At 41.8% G+C, this 25,088-nt stretch overlaps 2 protein-coding genes across 4 annotated transcripts in view; one reads left to right on the top strand and one right to left on the bottom strand.

Moving 5' to 3' along the window:
- Positions 1–6,061, bottom strand: part of ATR (ATR serine/threonine kinase) — a 79,385-nt gene extending 73,324 nt beyond the window's left edge. The window contains exons 1-3 of one of the 3 annotated variants that reach the window (XM_027817389.3): positions 5,749–6,061; positions 4,741–4,832; positions 2,033–2,176 (exon numbers count right to left, since the gene is read on the bottom strand). In XM_027817389.3, coding sequence (XP_027673190.2) covers positions 2,033–2,176; positions 4,741–4,832; positions 5,749–5,807 — 295 coding nt within the window. In that variant the 5' untranslated portion in view covers positions 5,808–6,061. The remainder of the gene's footprint in view (positions 1–2,032; positions 2,177–4,740; positions 4,833–5,748) is intronic. The other 2 variants (XM_037908359.2, XM_037908358.2) reach the window with 2 other exon arrangements.
- Positions 6,062–6,856: 795 nt separating this feature from the next.
- The window catches only part of PLS1 (plastin 1), an 80,758-nt gene continuing 62,526 nt past the window's right edge, over positions 6,857–25,088 (top strand). Inside the window, exon 1 of the mRNA XM_027817404.3 lies at positions 6,857–7,589. The gene's annotated coding sequence lies outside the window, so the exon portion shown is untranslated. The remainder of the gene's footprint in view (positions 7,590–25,088) is intronic.

The following is a 25,088-nucleotide window of genomic DNA, read 5'->3' as shown; positions in this document are numbered from 1 at the left end:
CTTTAAACGTCCAAATGCACACTCTACCACCATTCTGCACTTGCTCAGCCTACAGTTGAACAGCTCCTTACTACTGTCCAGGATGCCTGCGTACGGCTTCATGAGCCAGGGCATTAAGGGGTAGGCTGGGTCCCCAAGGATAACTATGGGCATTTCAACATCCCCAACAGTTATTTTCTGGTCTGGGATGTAAATCCCTTCCTGCAGCCATTTAAATAGACCAGAGTTCCAGAAGACGCAAGCGTCATGAACCTTTCCTGGCCATCCCACATTGATGCTGGTGAAACGTCCCTTGTGATCCACCACTGCTTGCAGCTACATTGAAAAGTACCGCTTGCGGTTTATGAACTGGCTGCCCTGGTGGTCCGGTGCCAAGATAGGGATATGCATTCTGTCTATAGCCCCACCACAGTTAGGGAATCCCATTGCAGCAAAGCCATCTAGTATGACCTGCACATTTCCCAGAGCCACTACCTTTGATAGCAGCAGCTCAATGATTGCGTTGGCTACTTGCAGTAGATTTGCCCACCCCACAGTAGATTTGCCCACTCCAAATTGATTACCGACTGACCGGTAGCTGTCTGGCATTGCAAGCTTCCACAGGGCTATTGCCACTCGCTTGTGAACTGTGAAGGCTGCTTTCATCTTGGTATTCTTGCGCTTCAGGGCAGGGGAAAGCAAGTCACAAAGTTCCATGAAAATGCCCTTACACATGCGAAAGTTTCGGAGCCACTGGGAATCATCCCAGACCTGCAACACTATGCGGTCCCACCACTCTGTGCTTGTTTCCCGGGCCCAGAATCGGCGTTCCACCGCATGAGCCTGCCCCAGTAACACCATGATCTCCAAATTGCTGGGGACCGCGGTTTTAGAGAAATCTGTGTCCACATCCTATCACCGTGCTGCCGTCGCCTCCTCGCCTGGTTTTTCAGGTGCTGGTTCTGCATAAACTGCACGACAATGGTCATAACTGCTGCGGTGAGCTGAACGGGCTCCATGCTTGCCGTGCTATGGCGTCTGCTCGGGCAATCCAGGGAAAAGGGCGCGAAATGATTGTCTGCTGTTGCTTTCACGGGGGGAGTGAGGGTTGACTGAAAACATATACCCATAACCACCCGCGACAAATTTTTGGCCCCATCAGGCATTGGGAGTTCAGCCCAGAATTCCAATGGGCAGTGGGGACTGCGGGAACTGTGGGATAGCTATCCACAGTGCACAGCTCGGAATGTCAACGCTTGCCACGGTACTGTGGACGCACACCGCCGAATTAATGTGCTTAGTGTGGACGCATGCACTCGACTTTATACAATCTGTTCCCAAAAATTGACTTCTGTAAAATCGGAGTACTTTTGTAGTGTAGCCATGGCCTTAGGCCTAAGTTTTCCCTGCTTCCTCTTAGGCAAGTAGCTCACCTCATTACCCTCACTGCCCGCCAGTTTTCAGCAACTAGCCCACTCTTCAGCACAGAGCTGTTCTTGATTTCATGTAAGGAAATTTCCATCCCTTAGCCTCTGTTGCAACCGCATACTGCCTCCATATTGCTTCTTCCAGGAATGGGGTGTTCACTGAGAAGGATTCAGGAAGAGAAAGTGAATCCCAACTGGAGGAACTGATTTTGGGTCAGGACGCCTGTCTCAATATACGCTCCCAATTGCTGCAGATCCTTCTTCTGTCTCTTTGGCACGCCACCTCTTAGTGTGCTTGCCAAAACCCAAGAAATTACCACATCTTCAGGATACCTCCCAGATGGGAGCTGGTCAGTGTCTTTATGGACAAGCAACAGTGATGAACAAGAGGGTCAGATTCTGTCCTTGGATATGTATTATGCAATCCACATGCACAGAAATCTAACACATCATACATTTAAAACAGGCTATCAAATATTCATTTAATTCACAACATGCAAAACAAGCATGTGGAAGAGAGCAAAAATAGGGTAGCAGATATTTGTGAAATCTGTTGGGTATAATATTGAAATGTAATAGGTTATTTTCAGTGCTTAACTTAAGCAAAAATGTTTCAGAAAACTCACCAATGCAACTGCACTCAGTGTCCTGGTGATTTTCACTCACATTTACAAACATAAGGGGGGAAGATTTCATGATGTGTTGAATAAAATCAAGGAGCATCACAGAACTTGGCTGAGAATCAATTTTCTTGACAAGTTCCAAAGCAACTGAAAAGAAAATAAATATTCGCATTACTACTGCACCGTAGTAACTTCAAACTTCAAGAAACATTTCCCCTATGGGAACTACTGTAGCGCAACACAATATGTATTTTGTATGGCTACAAATCAGGAGAATATTTCATTATTACGTGCTCACAATATACATATTCTCAACTGTGGATACTGTATGTCACATCAATATATAGAAGAATTAAATTATATAAAAGATATTTGTCTTAATTACTTGTATGGGTACTATCAACGTGTATTAACATGCAATTCTTTTAATACCGCCTATATATACAACCAGTAGAAAATGGCAAACAGTAAGACTTGCTGTTTTTCCCAACCCAAACTTGATGAAAGTTAGAGAAATCCAAACAGAAAACACAGTAAAAATTATTCTAAAGCTGGAAGAAATGTAAGACCCCTCTCACCATCCCCACAGCCTGTTGAATCCAATATAGTCAATGAAATAATCAAGAAATCCTGGATTATCCCATAGTTAGCTTGCACAACAAACCAAAAACATCTAACCCATCACTACACCATCTCAGATTTTTCTAAATCCTCATGGTTTATAGAAAAAGACACGGGAGAAGTTATTTATACAAAACTCTCATGATCAGATAGTAATTAAGTTACCAGAGGATTTATGTGATAATGTCCACGTATTCAGAAGCAACATTCAAAGCAGATTTTTTTTTACTAGTAGAAAAATAGTGAGATAAAATAGAAGATCTTAATCACCTCATGCGTCTCAAGAAATAACAAACACATAATAGTGTATGTCACATAGGTGCATGTTACTTACATGACTAGTTCATTAAGCAAAGAGCCATATCTAATCTACTGGATGAGATTATATCCCTGAAAGAATCTATTATCACATATCTATTTGTATACTTGCAGAAAAGTTGTTATATAAGTACAAGACAAAGGGGATGCATGTATTCCAGAAACAGCAGAGCTTTGTTAATTCACAGACAACTAGAAGCTCCACTATGAATTAACAAGTATTAACATTTATTATAACGGTTATCTAAAATTAAAAAATTAACTACAAATATTGACATAAGAACTCAATCCTGCAAATCCTTTTTATGTGAGTAGGGTCCTACCAATTTCACAGCCGTGAAAAACATGTCATACCCCTGAAATCATCCCTTCCCCTTGCTGATGGGAGCCCAGGGCTCCTAGCCGATAGTCCAGACACACTGGGGAGGGACAGGAGTTGCCCTTCCCTGGCACAGCTGCTCTTGGTGGGGAGATCACACCCACCTCCAAAGGCAACACAGAAATGAGGATGGTACACCCTCACTCCTGCATTGCAGCAGCCCAAGAGTTGGGCTCCAGGCTTCCGTGCTCCCCACCCCCACGTGGCTCCTGCTGCAGCTCCGAGCGCCAAGCTCTGGGCTTCCTCCCCCAGCGGCTCTTGCCGGGCTGCAGGCTCCTGCTCCTGGTAGCTGCCGCTGTGGCAGCCCAGGCTCTGGGGTTCTGCACCCACACCTTGCAACTCCTGCCACAGCTCCAGGCACTGAGCTTCCTCCTCTGGCAGCTCGGGCTCAGGGCTTCAGCTCCTCTTCCCCGCACCAGCCGGGGCTCCGGGCTACCACCCCTCTGCAGCTGAAGCAGCCAAACTCTGGACTTCTGCCACTTCAGCCAGAGCTCGGGGCAGCCTGGGCTCGGGGCTTCTGCCCCCCAGCCACGGCTCAGGGCAGTCTGGGCTCAAGGCTTCAGCCCTGCAGCTGTGGCTTGGGGCTCCTTCCCCCAGGACTCCTGATGGGACTCGGGGTGATCCAGTTGGGGCTTCCACCCTAGGGCTTCTTCTGGGGCACCCATTTTTCTGGGGGGGCGGGACTCCCAAATTGGCCAGGGGCCCCTATCTTAATCTGTCACTGGCTAGGAGGCCCCAGCTGGGGTGCTCCTAGCAGCATGGGGGAGATCCTACCTACTTCCACCTCCAAGAACCTCCTGTAACTGCAGGAAGCTCAGAGATTGCAGCCTAGGCAGCACAGAAGTGAGGGTGGCAATCTTAGAACCCACCACAACAACTTTGCAACCCCTCCCCCTTCCCCCCCCATGATCCCATTTTGGGTAAGGACCCCCACAGTCACAACAGCATGAAATTTCAGATATAAACATCTGAAATCATGAAACTGACCAATTTTAAAACCCTCTGGCCATGAAATTGACCAGAATGGACCATGAATTTGGTAGGGTCCTACTCATCTGCAAGTAAGGGTTTTCAGGTTCTGAACCTCAAAAGTACATTTTACTATGCAGAAGCCTTCATATCTAATGCATCATAATAGCTGTTTATTTATTCTGACAATTACAGTTTAGGTTTAAATATACTATTTTATATTATACTAGTAAGTACTTTGTTTTATATTTTACAAAAATAATTAAATCAAGACAACATGAGACCTTGTTCTGTTACTAAATGTGTGTTGAAGTGAGCGGAAGAGAGTATCAAGTTTTTGATGAGAATGTACAAAATGCAGATTAGCAGGGTTCTACAGTATTTGAAGGAAAGGGATATGCCACTAAAAACCTGCTTTACTTACCAACATCTACATCTGTAAGTATTCTGCCAATGAACTGGCAGAGAATTTGTCTTGGCTTCTGCACAACAGTATTATATTCCTCTGGACTGGCACTAAATTAAAAATAAAGCTAGTTATAAAATGTATATTACCACCTGAATACTTTTTCATCTTAAAGTTAAAAAGACCAGTTATTTAAATTGTCTGAGCAATACAATATTATACACTGAATTTCAAATTTGGCATTGGTTCCTTCTAAAATCTTTAAAATCAGAAAAGGTTGTACTATGTATGAGAGAAGCAGGATTGTCAGCTACTGCACTGAGATGCAGCAAATCTGGTTTCTATTCCTGGCTTTCCCACAGTCCTGGCTTTCCCACAGTCTTGTCATGTGACTTAGAACAATTTAACATCACTGTATCTTAATTGTCCTCGCTGTATAATGGTACTAATAGTACTTTCCTACTTCATAGCATTGTTGTGAGGATAAATCATTAGCATTTCTGAGGTGCTAAGATATTGCAGTGAGTGAGCACCGTAGATAAACCTATAAACAAACAAGTGGTCCACAAAGCTTTGCAGAGTTAAATAGCACAAAGACAAAGTTAATAACAAAACAGTAGCAAAGAGACAGTCAGAGGTTGACACTAAAAAGGGCTTCGTAGATTTTAGAATAGAAGGAGAGTAGATGAGGCCAGAGAGGACTGTGCCAGGAGTTCAACCATCATGATGAGGGATTTTTTGCACTAGCTGTTTCAAATAACATGTAAAGTGTTATTTCTAGTTGGTTTTAATAGCACGGCATGTAAATCATCATCACAGCCTGGGGACCCAGCTGCCATTGCAATATAAGGAAGCCATGCTACGGCTCTGCTATAATGCTGGTCTCGGGACCAGCGCTGACAACCAAGCGTTTGCTAAGTGGGTTTTCACGGGACATGGCGGAGCTCCAGCAGGCGCAGCCGCGGGCTCCTGCCTCTGAGGCGAGCGGGGAAAGGCGGTGTCTGTGCGGGGTCGCTGCAGACCTACCTGCCCAGCTCCCTGAGGGCTGGTATCATAGAGGCCAGCTCCAACCCCTGCTCGGCCATTGCGGCGAGCCAGCCCAGGCCCCAGCGGCAGCAGCCTCGCAGGCTGGAAAATGCCGCCACTAGCGCCGCTCTCTGAGGCGGGAGAGAGAGAGCGCTAGACGGTGCCCGGCTGGGCTCAAAACGACTCAGTCAGTTCCTAGCAGGCCGTAGAGTAAACGCGTTCTCCTTCCTCCTTGCTCCCTGGTAGAGGCTGGTCTATTGCTCTGACGCGCCGCACGCGCAGCTTTGCCTCAGCTAAGAGCAATACATGAGAGAAATCAGTGAAGAACGTATTCAGCACAGACTTCGAGGGCTGAACAGGAAACACTTTTTAACAAATACATAATTAATCTACTGCTGATAATTCACTGCAGATCAGCAATGTGCTGGCTGCAGGTGTTGTACATTCAGGGTTTAAAAGTGAAAATGCAGAAATAGCATAGCCTCTAGACAGTTTGTTCACCCCAGTTGAGCAAATCAGCATACCGGCAAGTATGCAGGGATCTTAGTATCTTTTATTGCTACGGGGATGCCAGCGCCCCAGTTTCTCTGTCTCAAAGACACTGAATGCAGTGGCAATCTTCTTTTTCATTCACTCCAATATTGTACAGAAAATATTTGAAGCTATTCAATCCAGATAATAGATTTACAAGTACTATGTATTTATTCACCTGATTTAAAACTCAAGCAATTTTTTCAATCCCAAATTTTAATTACCCTACAGAGATTTGTCACTGCCAACAGCAACGTATCAACTTTTCAGGGATCACGTGTGTAAAACAAAAAGAGGGAGGGAAAACGGTCACAAGAGAAATAGGAATGCAGGAAGTTCATCATGAGATGAAAATCATATTTTGTAATCATCAATAACATTTTTCTGCTTCGTGAGCTATTTTTTCCCCGTTGGTGTCTAGTAATGAAAGGGGTCTGAGGTAAATTTGGCTCTAAAATTAGGTCTCGTGGATAATTATGCAGAGAAAGTTCCTTCAACTCCCCAGCAGGCTCACAGCACAGCGCAAGTCTGAGGCGCTCCCCCGGAGATTTAAGCGGGAGGAAAAGTTCTCAGACTCACGGTTGGTTTTAGGCGTGTGAGCAGCAGGGTAGTAGCCTAGATGTCAGATTTAAGGGGTCGCTGAACCGTGGGTTCCTCAGAGCAAGCTGACCAGTATGGGACGCCCTGGCCCAGGATTATTTTTGTTTGATCATCTCGCTATTCTTCACTACACCGGAACGAGGATACGCAAAACCGGGGCTCTTATTCGGGAGGCAGCCAGCCCGCTCCTCCTGCTCCCTGCCCGGAATGGGGGGCGTGGACTCTGCCCTGCATCAGCCCATGTTAATACTTTTTTTGTCAAGAGAGTTTTAAAGCAGTGAATTCTGTTGCCCTATGATGCCCCTGCGCTAAGAAAATGCCACCCTCCGGGTTACCTCACGATTTCCCAGCAAGAGCAGGGCCCCTGGTTTCCCCCTCTATCTCTCTCCTCAAGGGCAGGGATTCCTAGTACCCACCCCACCATCTCCCAACGACTATTTAATTCCTTCAGCCACAGTACTATCTAATGAAGACACTGGACACGGACACCTTGGTAGTGCCACTCAGTCCAGCCCAGCCCTCTGGAGGAAGCTCGCCACTCGGAGCCGAGCCCCATTCCAGGGGCGCAATAGGATTGGCCTCTGCAGCTGCCTGTCCAGCGGATGTTCGGTGGCTCCCGGCAGCAGGTGTCTAGTTCGCAGCAAGTATTGTAGCAGCGGCTGGCACAGGCGCTGGAGCAGGAGCAGGAGCTGATACAAGACCAGCAGCAGGTAAAGGGGTCTGGACAAACCCTTGTGTTAAATGTGCCTTCCAGCCACCTTTTGGAGGGAGAGGGGGTGGGTTTCCTTGGCTTTGCTGACAAGATGCATTTACTGTGGTTCCCAGAATATCTCCGGCACTGATCAACTTTACGCTTTTTACAATTCATTCTAGCCAGCCAGCTGCTGCTCTCATTGGGAGAGTTATATTCAATATATTTTAAAACACTCAGGTTATTTTTAAATTTTCATTTTAATCATTTTAAACAAACAGACTTTAGCACATAAAGTAAGAAAAACAGAATAAAAGCCCCCAAAAGGCGCTCTTAGCAAGTTGATCATGAGGAACTAGACCGATCAGATCTCACCTTGGCAACCTGCTTCCTCACACCAGACACCAAATTAAAGCTATATTTTAATAGAGTGAATAGGTTATGATGGAGAATAAGGAGCTCTGATGAATCATATATTGCCCTACATAGTGAGTCTGCAGGATATGGAAACAAAGAAGGAGTTTTCTCGGTGTGTGAGTCTAAATGTAGATATTAATAGCCAGGAGACTAGGCAAGAGGAGATTGTAGTTTTGATTTTGCTTTTCTAATTGGGACATACTGTCTTTATTGTATTTGTTTTCAATCATATGAACGTCTTGCTTGCATTGTTTATGGTGTTGTATGTAATCACAGGCTGAAATAAAACCCTTTTTGTGGGTTCTGTTTCTGGTGCCACTTTCCCAGCTCTAAATGTTGAATGTTGCATATAAAACAGACAAGGAAATGAAATGGATGTGTCTGTGTCCCAATTTCTGAATCGTTTTAAATGAATTCTCTTCAGGAAGTTGTTGAGAGTTCACTTTTCATTCATAACTGGTCACACTCCTCCCCCCCTTACATGTAATATATACAGCTAAATTTAAATATCTGTCTGCTTGATCTACCCTTTCAAGATCAAAGCCCTATTTCATATGATAGGAAGGAACTGGGATATTTCAGGAGACTTTCAAACACACAATTGTATTTAATCTTTATTTTTTAAAATTATTTATTGCAGTATTGGCTGCTAGTTGAACATATATACTAACCCCTTTGAGTGTCATTCCCAATGTGCAGTCAGAAGCCCTAAGCTTTGCCTGGTGCCTGCCATGTGGCATCAAATTTTGGGATGAAAAGACCAGAGATCAGATTAAACTAGGGATCCAATTTGCAATTTTCTGGTAGGCATATACATATCTGCAGAATTTAAGCTTTAATTTAAAAAACAATTGTCCAACCTTTCAGGTTGTGAAGATAACCTTCCAAATATGAACTGATGCAGCACTGTTTTCCTGAGTTTTCAGCTAAGCAGAAACAATAGAAAAAAATGTGAACTGCACTATTTGTGTTAACTTTGTACACAGTGGCAGTTCAAATGTCAATATTATTAACTGTTTAATTGCTGGTAATTTTAGGAAAAACATCTAGTTATTTTGGGACTGTAGGACCAATGTGGGTAGAGTATTAGCATTTTTTTAATTCCAATCGCAAGCCCAGAGAGGGTGTATAGCACACATTTATTAGGCCATAGGGTACATAAGAGCACCACTAGGACACAGAAGTGCTTAAATAAGTATTTTTCCTTACAAGCCTCCTAGTCCAGCAGTGAAATCACAATAACGCATTTATGACATATATTTCTATAACATTTCACTGTGTCATAAATTCAGGATTATATATAATTTCATTTTAATATAGAGCCAGCTACGAGCATATGCCAATTATGTCAGTATGTGATACTCCTGCTATTTGTGTGAGTGCCTCTTCTATGAAATGGCCTCACCCAACAGTCCACCACAACCAAGTCCCCTGACAAAATATGAAAAATTAATTGTGGGATCCTAAGTTTCTCCCACTTGTCAAAGCTATCCCTGCTATTTCCTTCCAAGTGATGTAACTTTATTGCCAAATCTCCCTGTGCCTGCCCTGCCCTATTGCTAAAACTCTCCAATATTCCCCTTATGGCAAGAAACCTTGACCTGCTCCATACTCAAATCCCAATGTGCTATGTGAGCTATGGAAATCTTCGAGAGCAGTGCTACTCAAAGTGGTGGTCCCCGGACCCGTCCCAGTCAGCGAGCCATCGGCTGCCGGTCTGCGCGCGCATTGGAAAAAAAAATTGCCGGTTCCCCACATCAGATACCTTGAGAAGCACTGTTCTAGAGGCTCTATATGGCTTACATTTTACAGGCCCCACAAAACCCAGAACCATCCCTGTTTCAGTATCCTTTAGCAAAGACCAGACAGACAATAAATGGCTCAGTAACTTTTTTTTTTTTTTTTTTGGCAAGGATCACTTCTTCTATCTCCCTCTGCTGCCTTTCTCATTTTCTTTTGAAGTCCCAGCAAACTCCTAATTAGCATTTGATTTTGTATATTAATAGACTTCTGTTGTAAGAAACACAATCCTTAGATAAGGAAATATGTGTCTCCCACCTACTGTCTGGAGAAGTTTGTCTCAAGACATGACTGATCTCCCTTTAACTACAAGGCCTTAAGAACATAATTTACAATGTGTATATACATATCTTCTTACACACTATCTGCACATACATCTCACAATTATTATCATGACCAGTGTGACACAGACATTCATTAGAGGCCTTACATGACATTCCTTGGCAGACTAGTATGTAGACACGAGGCCTTGTAACACTTAGGTACCTCTGAACCCAGTTGGTACAAAGAGGTTCCTGGGTCACAACCATGTCACTGACTCACCTGAGTCAGGGGGCATCTTGAGAAATGAGCTTGCCTAATTTTCAGGAGCCCAGTTAATGTCTAACTCAGGATAAGCCACCTAAGCCTTATTCTCCACAAAATAAATCATAAGTCTCTCATTGACCTAAACAAAAAGTACACTCAGAATTAGTCTCTGACCAGGCCTGACTTCATACAGAATTGACCTTTAATAGAAGCAGCCAGCCTTTTTTATCTGGCCTGATGGGCCCTGGTTGGCCTCTGCCTGCCTTCTAGATGCAGGATGACTAAGTAGTTCTTGTTCCTCCAGCAGCTGACCCAAGGCAAAGCCTGAAGGGCCAAATTCACTGCCCATCTCTTCTTAAAGGGCCACTTCCGAGGGCAGGGACACTAAGGCAGTCAGGTCTTTGGCAGGAGGCACAGAATGTCTGGTATACTCCATCATAAACCAACGCACAATGCAGCTGTTGTGCTGGCATTTGCTGCATTAGGGAATGTTAACCCAGTGGAGGATGGCATGATGGTCAGACTTGCTCAGAGCAAGGGCAGTCAGGTTGGTGGAATGAATACCTGGGCCTTATAGATACCAATTTTATGTGAGAGCAAGGTTCTGATTATAATTTATCAGTTGTATAGGGCTACAAGTACACGTGATAGCCATGTGTTTACCTGAAGGTTTATTTCCAGATATGGTCATGAAGGTTTGCACTAACCTGTCTGACAGAATGGATGATTGCCATGTAGATTATACTGTTTCCTGTACATCATAAAACTAGAATGGAATGGCACAAGTTAAAATGAAAGTAAAATCCAGTCCTTAAAATGAATCCAAGAATTGTAATATTAGTTTGATTACCGAAAATAGAATAAGAAATAAATAAAAATTGATTAGAAGAAAAGATTTTAAAATAAAACATAAGGTAAGGATTGAAAACTAACTGGCCACTAAAAAGCAAATGGATAGAAATTCAACTATATGACAAAAGCTGTTACAATAGATAGAGCAAGGAAACAAAATATAACACATCACAAACAAAAATGTTTCTTGTCTCTTTTGTTTTAGATCTATATGTTATCTATATAAGCCCTGCAAACACTTATGCTTTAGCTTAATTTAACTTACATGAGAAGTCCGACTGATTTAAATGGGTTTACTCACAGTGTAAATTTAAGCATATGTGTAAACTGTCTGTATGATTAGTAAGTTATTTGGGGTTGGGATTGGTCTTGCATATTTGTAAAGCATCTAACACCTTTTTGGGTGCTATAAAAATTGAATTCTGCCAAGCCTATTTATATTTTTATTTTTCATATATGTAATTTTGCTGGATAATATCAATGCTTCACAGTTGCTGGAAATTATGGAGGTAGATCTGGAAAATTATTAAATAACAGTAGATATTGAGATTTAAAAAGTTAGAGATTCATAAACTGTCAATATCATATGTCAAAATATGCAAAATAAATGTGCTTAAATCAACAAATTATACCTGTTTTTACAATTAATTGAATTGGAAGGGTGGATTTTATGTTCCCAGAGCTTCTGCATTCCACCAGCATAAAATCAAAAATACATGGGCTTTGTGTGTATGGAACAGATTTCATTTCATACAAAAGTTTGCACCTATATCCTTATGTTTAGCACCCATTTCACATGCCAATAGCATCCAGGGCCTGCCTTTTTATACCAGTGACTAATTAAAGAGAATATTTTCATAGCACTCAGAAAGACATGTGGTATACTTATGGCAGAAATTTTTCACATTCTTGGGGGTAATTGTTGCTGTGAGAAACCAAACAGTCATTGGATCTAAAACTGATCAACACAATGGCACTGGATGATACCTGTAATAGGATCTGATTATAGAATAATCACAGTAGCTAAGGAGCCCATGTATCCTGACATCTACTAGGAAGCAATACATTCTACATGCAGTACTAAAAAAAGAAATCTGGTCAAGCCAACACCATGACTTTTGGGTATAGAGGATTTGCGGAGGTTTTGTCAACCATGTCCTATAGAATGTCATAACACCAATCCATTTCAGCCTCAAAGTTCAAGCACTTGACTAATGCTCATCACTTATTATGGTATGGAAAAGGATATTTAAAAAAAACCTAATGTTAGTTAAATGGAATTATATAAATAAGGAGTTCTGGTTATTAATATAAAAGACACCACCACCTTTGAAATCTATATGATGACTACAAGTCTTAGTAGTCTTTTATGTCCGATTTTATTGGGAAACCATTTTGACTTTATTGGAGCTATTCATGTAAAAAAAAGGGGGAGGGAGGGCAGCATAATCAAATATTTAATAAAGGGGACTCCTCTTCTGCTCTCCCATGTATGTTTGATATAATTACTAGTTACATGATTTAATCTTTGGTTCATTGACCCACTAGATTATACTGACCTTTTGAATGTTTTCCATTTAATCAGAATGGGTGTAGACACCCATGTACCAGCAATCATCTTATTATACTATACTTGTTTTTCATACTACTAAATATAAAATAATGGATGTGTTCCTGGTTTTTTTTTAGACTCTGAATTATTCTAGTTAGATGTTTCTAAAAGGAATAAAGATGATGCATTATAACAGCTCATCAGTGAGATTACAGTAGATTCATTTACAGCATCACTAAGCCTCAGGGATAAATTATTTATAAAGGAAAAGAAATGTGTATGTGCTGGTGGGGAGGTGATTATCATCTTTCTTCTGGTGTTCTCTTGTGCATGTTCCCTTATCAGTAACAGGTATTAGCCAAAGCAATCTGCTCAGGTATCAAAGTTAGTGTAGTAATTCATTTAAAATTAGCTAACCTTTTTCTCCTACTATAGTCATTGGTAAATTTCAGTCTGCATTTATGAGCCACCCTCTGGTAACACCTCTGACATGAGATAAAAGCTGGCTTACCAGGCCTTATATGAACAGGAAGATTTTATTTGCTTGAATGCTAATTTAAAGGATTTGTCACAGTATGAGCTGTAGGATTGAGTTGTTTTTGATAAGTAGATTTCAGATAGTTAGTAGGGACTTTGATCTGTATTATGTGTCACAACTCTCTTCAGCTAGGCAGCTGCATAGTACAAATTATTTTTGCAAAAAGCACAAGTCTTCCTTTTCTAAACAGGTTTAACAGAAAAAATTCTCAGTACATTCAATATTAATAAATGCTCTAAATAAAACCGTGCTTATTCAGTACAGTGGTACAAATTGCTAGCCAAATTCTTTCTTCGTATCTTCTTTGCAATTCAAATCTGGCACAGTGCAATTAAACTACTACTCTAAATTGTACTTAAAATGTATGATTTTTCTTTGTGAGGAAAAATGGTTTCTGGATTTTCTTGGCAGATTCTTTTCCCATAATTATCATTTGACTGACTGATTTTGCCCCCTCCCCACGCCCGCCAGTGTACAGTTGGTGAAAGCCTCATTACACTGAGAAATGTTCCATCCCTCCCTCCCACTGAGGTGGCTTACAGACGTTATCCTGCATATTTTAATTTTCTTAGTAGACTTGGTATCTTTCTGAGCCCTTCTAGCTCCCCTTTGAACCTGAGTTTTCCTCTGGTACATATTTATTCAAAAGAGATTTTTGTTTATGCCACAATGGCCAATTAGTACTCTAAACAAAAACAGTTCATTGTTCCTACCCAGGCCCTGAATGATATTATCTTCAACTCTAGGGTACAGTTTTTAAAAAATCAATTTTTTTTGTTAATCCACATTTTTTGCGTTCCTCTTTTAAATTTTTCTGTATTAGCCTTCTGAATTTCTATTTACTTAAGGGCATTTCTGTGTCAATATTTCAATTTCTTACAGTATTTGTACCTGCTTTGTCTGCTATTTCATTCCCTGTTATCCCAATACGCACTGAGATCCCAGCTAATTCTACACATATCCCCAGCTGCACTAACTCTGTTATTAGAAATATAATTTCATTGATTAAATCACTACTCCATAGTGAGACACCCTTTTAATCACCATAAGGCCTGAAATTGAATTTTTTTAAAAAAAGACTGACACTGCTGGGCATACACATCCATCTCCAGTTTAGTGCTAGCATAATTGCTACTAGTTTGGCTGTCATGACAGCTACAAAATTGGATATTCTTTTAGATGTACCAATTCAAAATTTTGGTATGCAATATGCTATACTTTTTCTGCTTTTTCTTTTTCGGACCCACCTGTATATATTAGACAAAACTGACTCCACTTTTCATCTATATACTGATAGATTTCATTTTTAATACTAACATCTCTTTTTTACTCTTAAATTTATAAAATAAATTGAAATTAATGTTTGGACATGCAACTTTCCATCCATAATTAAATTTTCCCATGACTAAAAGTTTTGACGTTGTTTAGTTTTTCCTTGTCTTTCAGCTTCTGAATCCATACTTTAACTTGAATGGATATGGAGTTTTAATTTTGTGTGCTATAGTTTGCCTATCAAATTCCCAACAATACTCATATTTGTTTGGTACTTTCATCATTACACTTCCCATTAACTGTGGCTCAGAAAGCTAGGTCCAGTAGTTTCATTGGTAGTATAACTGGAATTTCACTAGAAGCTAAAGGTGTTGTAATAAATGGCCCCATTTTGGCCCCAGACCAGTCCATACAGTCAACAGAAAGGGCTACTTTTCTATGGTATTGCAAGTGCTGGTGGATCACTGGGGTCATTTATTTCATCGACATCATTGCAGGGTGGTCAGGGAAGATGCATGACGCATGCATCTTCAGAAATACCAGCCTGTATAGAAAGCTGCAAGCAGGGACTTTCTTTCCAGACCAGAAGATTCCAACTGGGAATGTGGAAATGCCAATTGTGGTCCTGGGAGACCCAGCCTACACCTTGCTCCCATGGCTCATGGAGCCTTACACCGGGAACCTTGACTACAGCAAGGAGCGCTTCAACAACAGGCTCAGAAGGTGCAGAATGATTGTTGAATGTGCCTTTGGCAGATTAAAAGTTCGCTAGTGGTGCCCTTTTTGGCAGGTTAGACCTGAATGAGGAAAATATTCCAATGGTCATAGCAGCCTGCTGTGCTCTGCATAACATTTGTGAAGCTAAGTGGGAAAAGTTTCTGCGGGGTGAGATTGGTCAGCTGGTGGCTGCTTTTGGGCAACCTCATACCAGGGCTGTTAGAGGGGCTCAACAAGAGACTGTTTGAACAGGGAGGCTTTGAAGGAGCATTTTGACAGTGAGCCCCAGTAATGTGTCTTTCTGTAATGTATTGAGCCAGGTATTGCTTTGTTTTACAGTAGTATGACCTTTGTAATGATTGCTGTGTGTGCATCAATTTTACTTTACAATAGCACTGATTTGCCACTGTGTATGAACTTCAGCAGCAACCAGCCTGTGTAAGAGACAAATAAAGATTCATTTTTTTCTATACATAAATTTTTATTAAACATCTATACACACATTTCTGTTTTCTAGGGCCATGACAATGAAGAGCACGTTTTGCAATGAAGCTGTCACAGCTGGGTATATATCCAGCTGTCATTGTGAAACATGTTCCTAGGGGTGGAGTGCATGGATTACTGCAATGGCACAGAAACATGCGAGGAATATGACGGGGGCGGGGATTTGGGAAGGGCATGGAAGGCTGTTCTGTATGGACTGCAGGGAGAGGCGAGCACGGATATGTTCAGTCTGCAGCACAGGCAGGAACCTCAGCATGTCCATTTGGTCCTTGAGCAGCTGTATCATCTGCTCCTGCCCCTGTTTCCTCTCCTGGCTATCCATTCTCAGTTTTTCACTGATAGCCTCTCTCCATACTCTCTGCTTGCTATCAGCAGCAGCAGGTGATTGCAGCACCTCCCTGAACATGTCTTTCTTACTCCTCCTGGTTCATCTCCTTATCAGATGGAGCCACTCAGCTAGTGTGCAGGAGGAGACCCTCAAGGGCCATCTGCAGAAGCTAAAGAAACAATAGACAGAGGCACTATTGTGAGTGCACTCACAACCTTGGTTCATACAAGTTAGATACACCACTTTCTCACTTTCCACTGGCAGGCACACAGCATGGCAAGAGCCCTAACCACGGTGAGTTTCGCCCGGGGGAGAAGGGGCAAGATAGGCCAAAGGGAGAGGGGTTTCAGAGGGGGAATCATTATAAGTGCCTTGGGATACTAGTCTGAACACTGGCACTGTTTTCCAGAGGCACGGGTGATAGAAGCTGATATCTCACTCCTGAGGGTAACTGAGGATGCAAGGGTGCAGCTCCTGCATGTGTGCAGCTCCAGATGGGGTCTGTATGCTGCTTGCCTGTGTGCTGCTTTGGTGGCTGCAGAAGTAATTGCTGATTGGCATGGCAAAGTTTGCTACCATGGAGGAAGAAACAAGGCAGCCCTTCCAAGGACTCTTTGGTAGAGGATTGCAGAACACCTCCAAGAAAGTTTCCTAGAGATATCTATGGAGGATTCCCAGGATATCAACAAACTTTTCTGCAGGGCCCCCTCTGCCTAGCTGCACAGGGGAATGAGAAGCAGATGCAAACAGTCATCGTGTTGGTTATTTCTATCCCTCTTCTACCCTGTGAGGAAAAAAAGCAGAGTTCTACCTCATGTCTCCCTACAGTATCAAGCCACAATGAGTACTTACCAGAGCTCCCATCTTCTGCAGCAGGCATGCCAGAGCCAGGGTGCTGGGACTGGCTAGCCCCCTTCTGAGTTATAAAGACGTCCTGGCTCACCACACCACTGGAAGACCCTACCACCTGTCCCCATCCTCCTCCAACTCCACTTCCGCCTCCACCACTTCATCCTCAGGGCTGACTCCACTGGCTGCTGCCTTCAGCCCCAACGAAGTATCCATGGGGCTGTTGCCACTGGAGGTGGCTGCTTGTAGAAGCAGCATATCTTTGGTGACACACCAGACTGATGATAGGTATCCCTTGCTTTCTGATACACCTGCCTCAGCACTTTGATCTTAGCATGTCCCTTTTGTTCTGGGGCTTTAAAGGGGGGTTGGGGGGGGTTGATGCCTGTGTACCTGGCTGCAGGGCAGCAGAGTTCAAACTGGTGACTAGAGCGGTCATGATGGGCATTGTGGGACACCTCCTGGAGGCCACTTAGGGTGACGTAAACAAGGCAATGTCTACACTGACCCTGCGTCGCTCTGACTTTGTCACAAAAAGCTCTATGCCTCCCATCCAGGTGGTTTAATTATGCTGGCATGGCAGGAGAGTTAAATTGATGGGAGGAGCATTGCAGAGTGTACACCTCCACTATTTTGTTGATGAAAGCTAACTTCTGTAGACAAAACTCTGTAATGTAGATATGACCTAAGTATTACTTCCTCAGGTGGAATCCCTCCCTTAAATGTAATCAGCACTGCTGTTGATGGCTTGCTTTCTCCTCCTTGTTTACTAGTTAGTTGGTTGCTAACTTACTAACCCTTTATCTTTTCCTGTGCTTTCAGTTATCTCACAGATCGGCAACCTTTGGCCCATCAGGGAAATCCGCTGGCAGGCCTGGATGGTTTGTTTACCTGCAGCGTCCGCAGGTTCGGCTGATGGCACCTCCCACTGGCCGCAGTTCCTTAGCAACTTTGGTTCCTTAGCACCCTGCCTCTTGTCTGTGAAAGCCTTAGACTTTGCTTGGTTCTGTTCAACTGTTTTTCTCACATCATCCTTGTTTGGGGCATCAGGTCGTGCCTTTAACAATCCAGCAATGTTCAGTTTAATATTCATCTGTTTCCCATGCAGTAACTCTGTGGGTGATCTTTGCGTTGTGGCATGTCGTGTAGCTTGGTATGCTTGCAAGAAATCAGTAGTGAAGGGTATCCACAATTGCCCTTCCAGTTTAGCTGTTTGCAAACTCTCTTTCAAACTTCTGTTAAACAGTTCGATTTCCCCATTGGCTTGACGGTAATATAGGGATGACCTTCTGTGTAAAATGTTCCTCTGTGCTAGAAAAGTTTCAAACTCCAAGAAAGTAAATTGACTACCATTATCTGAAACCAGTTCTTTGGGATTACCTTCCCTGCTAAAAACTGAAGAGAGGAACTTAATTACTGTAGCAGAAGAGATTTGCGATGTAAACGCTACCTCAGGCCATTTACTGAAATAGTCTATTAAAGTGATGGCATAATGGCAGTCACTTGGAGCAGTATCAAAGGGTCCTACAATGTCAACCGCCACTTTTTCCCATGCAGATTCAGGAAGAGGAACAGGCTGTAATGGAGGGGTGCATGTCACTGCTGTCTTATCATGCATTTGGCAAGTGACACAGGATTTTATGAGTGCTTCAGTTTGAGAGTCCATCCCTGGCCACCAATACAGATCCCGTAGTCGTTGTTTGGTTCGGACAATTCCTTGATGAGTATCGTGTGCCAGGTGTATGAGTTTTGACTGTAATTCTTCTGGCACAAGGAGCCAGTGTGTACCTCATAGAACACAGACATCAAGCAAAGAAAGTTCATCCAGAACTCTAAAATAAGGCAGCAAAACTGGGTCAAGGTTTTTAGGGTGACTGGGCCATCTCTTTGTCAGAAATTCCCGTAGTTTTTGTTGAATTGGACATGCTGAACAAGCAGCTTGAAATTGTTCTCTTGTAACTGCAGTGAAAGTGCTTGTAATAAGCACAACTACTACATCCTCATCCTCCGGTGGACCATCTGGTGAAGGCAAAGGCAGGCAAGAAAGGCAATCAGCCACCACATTTTGGTTTCCAGGCTTATATTCCAGTTCATAATTGAAAGAGAGTAGTCTTGCAGATGGTCTAGCAATACAATATCCTACTCTTCCCAGTTCTTTCGTGGTGAGCAACGTCGTCAAAGGGCTGTGGTCTGTGTGCAGCTTGAACGTGCAGCCCCACAGGTAAGTTCTCCATTTTTCAGTAGCCCAGACACAAGCAAGTGCTTCTTTTTTGACTGTAGAATATTTTCTCTCAGCATTACTTAGTGTCCTTGAAGCAAATGCAACAGTCCTCTCTGTGTTGTCTTCATGAAGTTGTGTGAGGACAGCCCTAAGTCCATAATCAGAAGCATCAGGAGTGAATAGTGCAAGTACTGGACTATGTACAATCAAGTCTTTCACTGTTTCGAAACTAGCTTGTGCATCCATTGTCCACACTAAAGTTGAACTTCTCCGTAGTAATTCTCGTAATGGTTCAATGACAGAAGCATAATTGGGAATGAATTTTGCACACCAGGAGGTAAGACCCAAGAAGGAACGTAAGGTTTGCAAAGCTGTTGGAGGCGGAGCATTTGAAATTGCCAGGATATGATCTGGATCAGGTTTTAGTCCAGCCTGTGAAATTGTATGCCCCAGAAAGGAGAGTTCAGTTTGTCTAAATTTGCATTTGGACCTATTGAGCTTGAGGCCTGCTTTGCTGATGCAGTTTAGTACAGACTGCAGGTTATTGTCATGCTCCTCAGAAGTATTTCCATACATGATAATATCATCCAGATACCACTGAACTCCATGTTGATTCTGCAGAATCAATTACATCATTTTTTGGAAGGCACTTGGGGCAGATGCAAGACCGTATGGAACACGTTTAAAATGAAATAGTCCCTCATGTGTAATAAATGCTGTGAGGTCTCTGCTATCTTCATGCAACATAACCTGGTAGTATGCGGTCTGCAAATCAAGAGTAGAAAACATCTTTGCTCCATGGAGTTCTGCAAATACTTCTTCTATGTGAGGAAGAGGGTGACTGTCAATCACAATAGCTTTATTTGGCTCCCTTAAGTTCACACAAAGGCGAATGCCTCCACCCTTCTTCTGCATCACTACTGTAGGTGAAACCCTTTCCAAGGAGTCAATCTTCAATAATGTCCTTTTGAACAAGTTTTCTAAGTTCCTCTGAAACAGCTTCCCTGACTGAAAATGGTAAGTGCTGTAACTTCTGTCATACAGGCATCACATTATTCTGCATTTTAACTTTATGCAGAAACCCATAAGCACAGACGAGTTTCTCTTCAATCTGGTGTTGGGTCCCAGCTGAAACCGGTGTTTGTATCACAACAGTGCTTTGCTGAGGAAGATCAGTTCGTCCATTAACTACTCTGAGATTTAAAGCAGCCAATAAATCTCTGCCAAGGATAGGAGTGCCTTTGTGGACAATGTAGAACTCTGCAGTTACACAGCCATCACCAAAAGTAACTATTGCTGACAGGCAGCCATGTACTGGAATATGGTTTTTCAAATAGCATACCAACTGAAGTTTGGGTTCAGTAAGAGGCACATCTTTAAAGCAATGCAAATAGATGGAATCAGGTAGTATAGATACTGCTGAGCCAGTGTCCAACATTAGCTGAATAGAGTGTGATTTGCCTGAGGGTATGGCAGAAACGTTTACAGTGCACTTTATTTGTTCTGGAATATGTGCAGTAGTGATTTTGTCCACGCTCAGCACAGTAACATCTGGTATTGTAACTGCATGCACCTGTTAATTGAACTGGCTGCTGCAACATACTTTAGCAAAATGCCCAATCTTTTTGCAATGATTGCACTGAGCTACTTTTGCCAGACATCCTGTGTAGCTTGCAAGGTGTCGTGGGGATCCACAGTGAAAGCATGCTTTTACTGTATTTTGAATTTGCTGATTCGGTGGTTTTCCATTAGTTTTACTCTTGTAATCGTTTGTCTGCAGCAATAGTGAACTTTTCTGCAAAGGAGTCACAGCCTGGACTGTGCCTCCTATATCCATACTCATTATTTTGGCTTCAGCTGTAGCTGACTCAATCTGAGTAGCAATGGTTATTGCTTTTTCTAGTGTAAGTGTGGTTCTAGAAGTAAGTGTTCTCTTACACGAAGCATGGTTGTTTTCTCAATGAGCTGGTCTCAAATCATCTCATCTGCCATATTCCCAAAGTCACAAGTTACAATCAGACTCCTCAGGGAAGCAATATACTGCATTATAGTCTCCCCTGTTTTCTGCTCACACTGGCGAAATCTGTAGCGATTAGCTACTACATTGACTTTTGGCACAAAAAAATTCTTTAATGCAGTGAGTGCAGTCTCATATTTATCATCTGCAAGGGAAAATTGTAAAATATATGCTGTCCTTCTGCTCCAAGGCAGTGGATTAGCAGAGCACACTTTCTTACTTCAGAAATCTCTGTACCAGTGATTTCAAGCAGATAAGTCTCAAACATATGGATCCAGGCAGTAAAAGCAATTGGAGGCTCACCTGAGCTTTGCAGAAAGGGTGCAGGTGGGTTCAGAGGCAGAAGATCCATCCTCGTTACCAAAATGTGTAGCAACCAGGCAAGGTACTAACAAACTTCAACAGGACTTTATTTTTAAAGTGGAAACCTCTTTACCAAGCTGCTGCTGCACCCTCAGTAGCTCTCACTCCACCTCCTCAACTTCCGCCCCCCTTCCTGTTTCCTGTCCTTTCAGGCTCCCAACAGCCAGTGATCCCAGTTCTAATAATTACAAGCAGCATCTAAACACCACATTATGTAATTCTGGATAAATTATTAAACTTCTGTGGCTCAGTTTCCCCATCTGTAGATTTTTGATGATAGTAATGCTCATTTATGTAGAGTGTTTTGATATCTTCAGTTGAAAAGTACTCTATAAAAGTCTGATCCAGCACCCATTCAAGTCAATGGCAATGCTCTCACTGACTTCAGTCCGAGTGGGATCAGAACGTTGTAAACTAAATGTCTAAAATTTACACTTATGTAAATACAATGAAATAAAACTGAAAGAGGAATACATTTCTTATCTCAAAGTCCTCTCTCTGAGAACTATGTGTTGCCCTTGTAGGGGAGTTGAGTTGTCAATAGGATGATAATGAGAAGCATACTTTATTACTTTATCAGCAAGAGGAATTCTTTGTATACAATTTAGCTTTGCTGCATGTATGGAACTTTGCTTCCTCAAGTGCTAAAAAATGTGTAAGAGCTGTCATAGAAAATTTGTTGTGCTTGGTTGAAACAACATTCCACTTTAATTTGGGACACTCCTGATTGATTGATTGATTTATATTGCAATGTTAGAAATGCTAATACAATTAACTAAAAAGCAAAAAGACATTACAGCAAATTGGAAAGGCTGTCATTATTACTATTATGTCTTGCAAACTTGGGGAATATTGTAGCATTATATTCAGAGTATGAATCTGCACAAACTGTTACACATTTCATTGTTAGGCATTTTAAAAGCCTATTTTTAAACAAGGATATTATAAATTTATGTTGATATCCAGAATACTCAGAATCCAAGTTTAGCTGAGCGAAAAGTCAAAATATAAACTAAGGGGATGATCTGAGTAACAGGCTTACAGGATTTGAGCTATAATAAGTATAGTGTTCTATAATTGGTAAGGTGAAGTTAAAGGCATATCTTTCTTCACATTGTGGAATTCTAAGTCATTAATTTAGAATAAACCTTTAGTAGACCTTATGCATCTGATGGTGCAGGAAGACTGATCCTGAAACCTTTAAATATCAAATAATGTCTTTAAAAATTTTAAGACTGCATTTTAAGTTTATATGCCCTGATCAACACATCTCTGTGAGGTTAGTTTTCTTCCACTGCTGGAAAACAGAAAATAAACTCTCTAATGCAGCCATGCAAAATTATACTCATAAATTTGCCACAGGTTTATAAAATATTAGATGTCTTCATTGCAACAGTAAGGATGGATGATTTTGTGACTCTGAGACTGCTAAGTTTTCATCCTGATTTTGCCTTGCTATTATAATGTATCCTTGAGCTGATTGCTTTTTGCTGTGATCCAATGAGGAAGATTAAAATAAGATTTCAGTAAAATATACAGACTTTTCAGTGAAACCAGTCAACCTTTTAGCCATTGATAAAAGAGCCTGTACTTCCCATATGAAGTTAGCACAAGTATAATATACATATGTACACACTCATATATCAAGGAGAAATAGGGTTGCCAACCCAGCTCCAGGCTTGTCCTGGAGTTTCCAGGAATTAAAGATTAATCTTTAATTAAAGATAATGTCATGTGATGAAACCTCCAGTAATTCATCCAACCAAAGTTGGCAACCCTAAGGAGAAATAATAGGGCACTGTCAAGATTGGGTGGGCCAAAATATTACTTTGTCCTGTTTGTAAAATTTTGAAATTCTTTACTTGTATTCATCCTCTCTAGAATGCTTCAATGCAAAAAAAACAAAAAAACCCAACTCAGACTATGTAGGCACCCCTATAAATAGCAAATCAATGGAAACAGGTTTTCAAAAGGACTCAGGGCCAGGTTTTCAGGTTGTCACCACTGGGACCAGATTTTCAAACTGCTCAGTGCCTAGTAGCTTCCACTGTGGCACATATGGCTGGATTTTCAAAGATTCACTTATATTGGCACTTAAATAGGAACTCAGGTTTTTTTAAATTTATCTCCTGATGAGGAAGAAAAAAATATCACAAAGGGAACAGATTCCCAATGTAAGCTTAACAGTAAAAAAGATCAGTTTTAAAAATTGTGTGAGATTAATATATATCTGTGTTAGGTTATGTCTGTACTTAAAACGCTACAGGTACAAAGCTGCAGAGCTGCAGCTGTAACACTGTAGTGCTTCAGTGTTGACACTACCGCATAGTCTCCAACATAAGTGGATTTACAACAGCTCCTCCCTTCCTCCCTCCCTCCCTTCCTTCCTTCCTTCCTTCAGGAGAGGTCACCTGGCAGTGGTGGCTGAGGAGTCTTTGCTTTTACCCAGGCCTTGCTTCAGGAGCTAAGGACTGGAGATCTGCTCTTCTTGTTGGTCTGCCACCAACTGAGCTCTTTCCCCCACATTAGCTAATTAACCATATGTTGCCCCATCATAGGTAACCCCCTATGCTCCACACACATAAAGAACAGGATATTCACTGAGTTTACACTCATGGAGTTTTTTTATTAATATTTACTGTTTGCCTCACTCCAGAAGTGGCAAAGAGTTCGGTATTCAGTACGTAATAACCCTAGGGATCTACCAGAGGCAAGAGACATCTGCAATGCCACCAATTCCTCCTGCTACCATTTGAGTAATATAGACTTCCTCCTTGCAGCAGCCAGGAGCTTCTAGCCTCATGGGGAGGATGTTTCCCCTACTGCTGCCTTTGTTATACTTGCTCTGTTGATAAATATTGAGGAATGCCAATCTGCAGTATTTCTAAACCCTATCTATTCAAAAAATACAAATCAGACCACATAAAAACATACATTTTGCTTAGAATTATGAGATTTTGGAAGTTTTTAAAAAAGAACAATTTGGGAATCATTGTATTTGTCTTCTGTTGTCTCAGCTTAATGGTTAACTTGGGCCACATTTTCAAGTTTTTCTCGACATCCATGGGGGCTAGAAACTTACTGTTTAAAAAATTAAAGCTGAGATTCTCACCTAATCATGTGGAGCTGGGGCTTTGAGGAAAAACATTAAATAAGATGAGACTCACAATAAAATCATCAGATTTGGCAACACTGAGTTTGTAAACTTTTACCAGGACTAAATTTATTTGTTTGTGTGGTACAGTACCAGTAAGTGAACTTCATTTTCGTTCCAAACAAACTGGCTTCTGGGTCTTTGAGCAGTAAAACTTCTCTTCTTCTTCTTCTTCTTCATTACCAAACACTATTTATCAACCCAAATTTAACAAATATGTATCTTCTGAAGGCCGTAAATGGAATAATAGATAACATTTCTCGATCTGTCAAATCTGCAGAGGACATATGGATTTAAAGTACTGCCATTTCCACTAATTTTTACTTGCAGATTGGTCAAATGAGGGGGAAGGAGAGACTTCCACAATGAAAAACATCCCAATGAATTTTCCATGACGAAAAATCCT

Source organism: Chelonia mydas, chromosome 9 (assembly GCF_015237465.2).
Source record: "Chelonia mydas isolate rCheMyd1 chromosome 9, rCheMyd1.pri.v2, whole genome shotgun sequence".
In the NCBI taxonomy this organism is placed as follows: Eukaryota; Metazoa; Chordata; order Testudines; family Cheloniidae; genus Chelonia; species Chelonia mydas.
The sequence above is the reverse complement of the archived record's forward strand: the minus strand, read 5'-3'. Positions and strand labels throughout refer to the sequence as shown.